The 6,828-nt window shown below is 46.4% G+C and overlaps 1 protein-coding gene across 1 annotated transcript in view; it reads right to left on the bottom strand.

Annotated features, from left to right (window-relative positions):
* Nucleotides 1–373: 373 nt before the first annotated feature.
* Spag1 (sperm associated antigen 1) overlaps nt 374–6,828 on the bottom strand; it is a 55,558-nt gene continuing 49,103 nt past the window's right edge. The window contains exons 16-19 of the mRNA XM_029547724.1: nt 5,687–5,816; nt 2,749–2,889; nt 1,407–1,775; nt 374–1,309 (exon numbers count right to left, since the gene is read on the bottom strand). Of these exons, the coding sequence (XP_029403584.1) occupies nt 1,178–1,309; nt 1,407–1,775; nt 2,749–2,889; nt 5,687–5,816 (772 nt within the window). The 3' untranslated portion in view covers nt 374–1,177. The remainder of the gene's footprint in view (nt 1,310–1,406; nt 1,776–2,748; nt 2,890–5,686; nt 5,817–6,828) is intronic.

The raw sequence follows: 6,828 nt of genomic DNA, 5'->3' as shown, positions 1-6,828 counted from the left end.
GTAAGTACACTGTAGCTGACTTCAGACACTCCAGAAGAGGGCATCAGATCTTGTTACAGATGGTTGTGAGCCACCATATGGTTGCTGGGATTTGAACTCGGGACCTTCGGAAGAGCAGTCAGGTGCTCTTACCCGCTGAGCCATCTCACCAGCCCCCCATGGTGAGTCTTAAATACTGTAATTGTAAAGGTGAGATATGAAAATGATGGTCACCTTAACTTTAAAATGAACAACAGGGTATTGGAAAGAGTGCTCATGGGATTCAGAAGGAAATGACGACACACTGAGTGAAGGCCTGAGCGCTAAGGCTTCAGAGACGCTGGGTTTGCAGAAGACAATTGTGGGAGGCTCATCCCCATCCTTAACTCTAGGACCCGGTGCTCTCTTCTGGCCTTTGTAGCTTGCATGCACAAGATACGCATACAGACACGCAGGCATACACACATTGAATGTTTATTGTATAGAAAATACCTTTAACACAGAAAGAGGAGTATCCAGTGACTTTTTTCACTTGTTAAAGAAATAATAAAGCAGGAAACAAAAAGTTGGGTTGGGGACATTTGAATGGGACTATGGGCTAGGGTGACAATTCAAATACAAAAGCAGGGTGAATTTGTTTCATACGGTTTTATTGCTTACAAGCAAGTAGAAGACAAAGTCGCATTAAATATTAGAAAAAGTAACTCCCTTAGGGCTCTAAATTAATTAAACGATCTCATAGACATTAAGACATTAAGTGTTGAATTTCATCTCAAGTGATAGTAAGCCACTTCTCTAAAGTGGATTTTGTGCATCTGAGTGGGACAGAAAGTGATGGAGTTGCGACTGCTAACATTTGCTTTTAAAGGACTGACGTCACTGATTCCTGTCAAACCTGAAAGAACTGCCACCACAGAGAATGTACTTAAGTTTTTAATGGGTAGGTCATTAAAAGAAAATGTATTGTAAGTTAGAGTATAATTGGCCACGTTCTGACTATAGTTATTAAATATAAAGGTGTTGGCTTTAGTACGGAAGAGAATATTTACAATAAATAAAAATCAGATTGTAGAATATACATGTTCTGGATATAAAAATAAGCACAACATCTGATGTCCAAACAGGGATCCTTCTGGCTGTGTCTTTACCCATGCAACTCCATCACAATGCTTGCTGTCTTGAACTCAGCAATCCCAAGTTAAAGCTCATACTGCCTTCTTAGGGTCTGTACATCCTCTGCCGTCAAACCGTTGGACTGTGTGTCTGACAGACCATCGAGCAGCTGCGCGATCTGCTCCTTTTGGCCTTTGTTAATTAGTGTTAGCATCATCTGGAAAACGGGGAGGGTGCTGTGAGCATAAGCAACACTTTGGAAGTTACAGACCCCAGAAACGGCAGGCTCCTCCCAGGCGTGCACTGCTGCTTACCTTAAACCTCTCTGCTTTGCTCAGATACAGGAGATGCTCGTACACCAGGGAGGGGTCTTTGGCCACAAGGTGACTTTTCAGTGACTGAATGAGGAGGAGGAACATGTCCCCTTCAAGTTTGTTACTTAGCAACAGTGGCAGGTCTTTGGGTGCAGTGATGGCTAAAAGATGTGCACAGGCCTCTTCATCTTTCCTGGCACTGACAGTGCTTAGGACCTGTCCGAACTCATAGGCATTACTCGGCTTGGAGATGTTGAGTTTTTCTGCTGGTTCTGCAGACCCTCTGTCTTCCACACCATCTCTGGCAGGTGGGGAGGTGGCAGAGGCCTCTGCAGGTCTCTCAGGCTCCTCATCACTGCTGCCATCCACCTTCCAACAGAAACTACAGCACATCAGGACACTGATCCCAGGCACATACATCCAAGTTACACAGCACTGTCAACTGAGAGCTACACTCAGTATTTTAGAAAAATTCTAAGAAAATAAACGTTTTAATACACTCTAAAATATGTAATTTAAGAAAAAAGTTAGAACATAAGACATTTTTATAAGTTATTCTACATTTAAAAAAATCTGAAAGCCTTTTCAGGATTAATTTTACATTCATTTCCATTTCCTTATATTTAACAAAATGATCCTACATTTTTCATGTCTCTTAATACACTCTTTTCTTGCTTAAAGGGGAAAAGTAATGGGTTCCTACCTGTTGCCTCTTAGTGGAAATGTCAGACCATAAACAGGAAGTTAGCATTCATGGATGTACAGTAATTTATGTCCTGACATTCTTCATTAATGGCAAAGCAAATCATGTGGCTTTATAGGCATCACAGAGGTAGATATGATGGCCAGGCTGTCTTGGAGAAGCCCAGATTATTAAAGAATAAAAAAGAAGAGAGATGAGGAGCCAAGAGAGATGGTGTGTGCCTTCGATACCAGCGCCTGGGAGGCAGAGACAGGCAGATTTCTAAATTTCAGGCCAGCCTGGTCTAAGTGATTGAGACAAAACAATAAAAAAGGTAAGTCACCCTGGGAAGGTTCCCACCAGGGTCGGCAGGGCTGAGAGAAGTCCTGCCCATCTCTGCATGTCTACTCTGAGGAGAAGCCAACGGCCTGTGGCTCCAGGGCAGTGAAAACAGTGCCCCCCACACAGGGATACCCATCCATGGTCCATGCTGAGAAACGCGGTGGTCAATGATGCATCAAAGGGCAAATTCTACCTTCACAACGCTTTCATTGACAATCAGCATAAAAAGGGAAAGGTCCTGCAGAATTCACAGGAAGTAACCTTAGATTCAGTGTAAACTCTCAGCAGGGTGCTTTCTAAGAGTATGAAATACAATACCTCTTGGACTTGGATTCTCCTCCTCTCCCTTCCTTTGCTGGGAGGTGCTGTGTCATTCTTAGTGTCCAGGAGCCGGGCGGCCTCACTGGAATCTGGGTTTAGGAGGACTTGACTGGGGTCCACCCCGCTTTCCCGACAGTTCTGAAAAAATACAATGATAGGACAGTCTGTATGGGTACGAGGCTCCTGGGCTAGCCTGGGCAACAGTGATGCGTGCAGGGTTTGCAGGCGGCTTCTGTCAGCGCCATTCGCAGTGGGCACGTGGGTGAGTCTGCTGTGAGACAGCACACACGACAGCAAGCCTCCTTGTAGTGAGGAGGGCTCGTTCCATCTCTACAACCTTCTGTGTTGTCCACACTCATCATCCACTGAACGGACGAACGAACGAACGAACGAATGAATGAATGAATGAATGAAGGGCTCCGCTCCATCTCTACAACCTTCTGTGTTGCCCACACTCATCCACTGAACGAACGAACGAATGAACGAACGAATGAACGACAGGTGTGGCCTTGACTAATCTGAGTTACTTTTCCTGTTGACAGAACAACTCCTGAGCCTTAAAGGAAGGATTTATTTTGGCTCACAGTTTTAGGGTTCAGTCATCATGGCAGGGAAGGAATAAGTTAGGAGCAGGCTGCAGCTGGTCACACATCCACACTCGGGAAGCTGAGACGAGACGTCTGTGCTCAGCTCCCTTTCTCCATGAAATGTTGTCATCACTCACATTCAGGGTGGGTCTTCCCACTCTACCATAATCTAGGTATTCCCTCGAAACATGCCCGGAGCTGTGTTTCCATGGTGATGTTAATCTTATCAGATTGATGATAAATATTAACCACCACAGACCCTTTAGTGAAACCTAAGACCCTAAGCAGGAATGGCACAGCATTGTTCTAGCAATGTTCTAGATACTCTGGAGGCTGAAGCAAGAGAATGGTTCAAACCCACCCAAGAGCAAAAGCGCAAAATGAAGTCCAAAGTAAAAACTAGCATTCTCAAGGCTGCAGCAAGGAATGAATGAGCTAACTCATAGCAGGCACCAGAGGGCAGCTTTTCCAGTACTCTTGTTCCATAGAACCTTCCAAAGTTGTTCCCTTTTGAACACAACCTGAGAGGATGTGAGATCTAGAGAGGCCCGATAGTCCAGGGCTTACAGATAGCTGTTGTTTTGGTACTCAGTGCAATAAACCCTCCACATTTCCCATTCAGTGACAAGAATGGAGTTAAAGTGGACTCTTGCATCCTCCCTCTCCCAATTCATAGCTGACGTTCTAACCCGTAACACCGTAGAATGCATCCATATTTGGAGAGAGAGTTCTGAAAGAGTTCTAAATGAGGTGTGTCAGGTGCCTCCTGCTCCAGTGTGATGGCTGGCTTACCAAGTAGACATGTGAACACTCACAGTGTGGGACCATGGAAGGCAGCCTGGTTTCTGGTTGAACTAGGTTTGAAACCCTGGTAACCCCACAGGTGACCCAGCAGGGGATAACCCTGCAAGGAACAGAAGGGTAGGTGTTTTGCCACGCTCCTGAACACCAGGCTCTTACAGGACACATCAGCTCTCCATACTTCAGTGGCCATCAGTTATGTAAGGGCAATGCCCCAAGCCCCTCCACAGATAGAGGACGTGCCCACAGGTCACATAGCCTCAAGACAAATCTCCATTTAATGAGGTACCTAAAGGTCTGAAGGACTTAGCCAATAAACTCCCCTTCCCAGACACTCCTCCCTGCAAAAGGTATTTAACCTCAGGCCTGCCCTGAGAAAGAGGGGTACAGTTTTACTTATCGCCACTCTCCACTGTGACAATGAATGCCTTAAAGCCATGGACTGTCTCTTTTCATAGGGATTCGCTGTGAGCTGCTCTAGTCTCTCGCAGGAGGCCTCTCTCTCAGTGTTCCCTGCCATAGCCTCCGCCAAGCCAAGGCACCTTTGGCCCTGCTAGATTCAGCCATGGGTCCCCACTCCATTCTCAACTCTTCCACACGGCTCCCATTGGCGTCTGGGTGCCCAAGAATCTGAGAAACAAATGGCCCCGGCCTCTCTGAAGACCTGAGGACCTGGTTTGAGTGTTTGAAACTTCAAAGTCTGCCTGCTAGAGACACACTTCCTCCAACAAGGCCACACCTCACCGTGGGCCTAAAGGGCTGTTTTCTTTCAATCCACCACATCTGGTAACATTTTTCCCTACACATAAACATTCAGTGACCCATATTTCTATGCAGAACAGTGCTTGGGAGGTAAAGAGAGGAGAACCAAGTTCAGGGTCAGGCTCCACTGTTTAGGGACTATGAGGCCAGCCTGGGCTACATGACACCTATATTTGAAAAACAGGAAAAAAAAAAAAGATTTCCATTCCAGAGAGCTAGCATAAGGACAGCACATTTATAGAGTCTTCTTCCTTCACAATATGGTGTAAGAATGCCACTCTAATCCTATACGGGCCATCAGCTCAGGGCCCAGGTCACTGTAAACCACCAAATCTTGGCTGTAGCTCTGCCAGCTTCCACTGTGTGTGTCTTCTCCACCTCCAACCTCAGTCTCTGCTGGAAACTGAAGGAAGGCACTGTTAGTGCTTGAGGTTTTGTTTTAATCCTATTTTTTTCTTTGGAAGTTCCCTGTATTTACACAGTAACACAGCAGCCACAAGCCATCTCCCTTAAGGCGAACATTCCCTGACACCCTACGAAAGTGGAGCTGGAAAAGGGTAGCCAAAATGCTCACTCTGGCCTGAAGTAGAGCTGGACGGAAACTGAGGAACTCCTGGTCCCCAGCAGAGATGAGAGTGACAGCCAGAGCCGTGCCAAGGCTGCCGAGCCGGTCATGTATCCCGGGAGTCAAACCACTCTGAGATCAGGACCCTGACATTTACATTCATGAAAACACTTGTTGCATTCAGAGATGAAATTTCACACAAAGACAGACATGCCCTCACCTCAAGTCCTTTCTGGGCGAGCGCTAGTCTGTAACTGGCTTTCACGTTCTCGCCGCCATCTATCTGAAGCGCCTGCTCACAGTCCAACTTTGCCTCTTCAAACTGGCCCAGATTCAAGTAACAGAGAGCCCTGCACACATAATGCAAGGAGAGGAGAGGAAGCTCATCAGTGTATTTAACAGCTAGCAGGGCTGGGGAGGTTCACTGGGTTTAAAAGCACTCGCTGCTCTTGCAGAGGACCTGAGCACAGTTCCCAGTGTCCACATAGGGTAGCTTATAACTGCCTGCTGTAGGGGTTCTGACACCTGCTTCTCATCTCTGTACCCATGTGCACATGCTCACAACACCTATATGCACACACCCACACACCTATATGCACATACCCACACACCCATGTGCACATGCCCACACACCCATGCGCACACACCGGTATGCACACACCCATGTCACAAGCCAATACACCCACATGCACATGCCTACACACCGACAAACATGCACACTATTAAAAATCTTAAAAAGCTCCTTGGGTACTTTCGATAACTCCTCCATTGGGGGCCCTGTGTTCCATCCAATGGATGACTGTGAGCATCCACTTCTGTATTTGCCAGGCACTGGCATAGCCTCACAAGAGACAGCTATATCAGGGTCCCTTCAGCAAAATCTTGTTGTTAACAACAATATGAACTAACCAGTACCCCCAGAGCTTGTGTCTCTAGCTGCATATGAGGCAGAAGATGGCCTAGTCAGCCATTAGTGGGAGGAGAGGCCCTTGGTCTTGTGAAGATTCTAGGCCTCAGGAAGTGGGAGTGGGTGAGTTGGGGAGCAGGAGGAAGGGGGAGGGTACAGGGGATTTTCAGAGAGGAAACTAGGAAAGGGGATAGCATTTGAAATCTAAATGAAGAAAAATCTAATAAAAAAAATAAATCTTAAAAAATCTTAAAAAGCTAAAATAATTTCTATAGTTTTTTAGAATCTATTTTTAAAAGGAAGAAGTAGCTAGTACGGATCAGCCCAGCTCACTGAGACGGTCCTAAGCTACAGCTCACTGAGACGGCCCTAAGCTACAGCTCACTGAGACGGTCCTAAGCTACAGTTCACTGAGACGGCCCTAAGCTACAGCTCACTGAGACGGTCCTAAGCTA

Source organism: Mus pahari, chromosome 17 (genome assembly GCF_900095145.1).
Source record: "Mus pahari chromosome 17, PAHARI_EIJ_v1.1, whole genome shotgun sequence".
Taxonomy (NCBI): Eukaryota; Metazoa; Chordata; class Mammalia; order Rodentia; family Muridae; genus Mus; species Mus pahari.
This window is presented reverse-complemented; position numbering and strand designations above follow the sequence as displayed.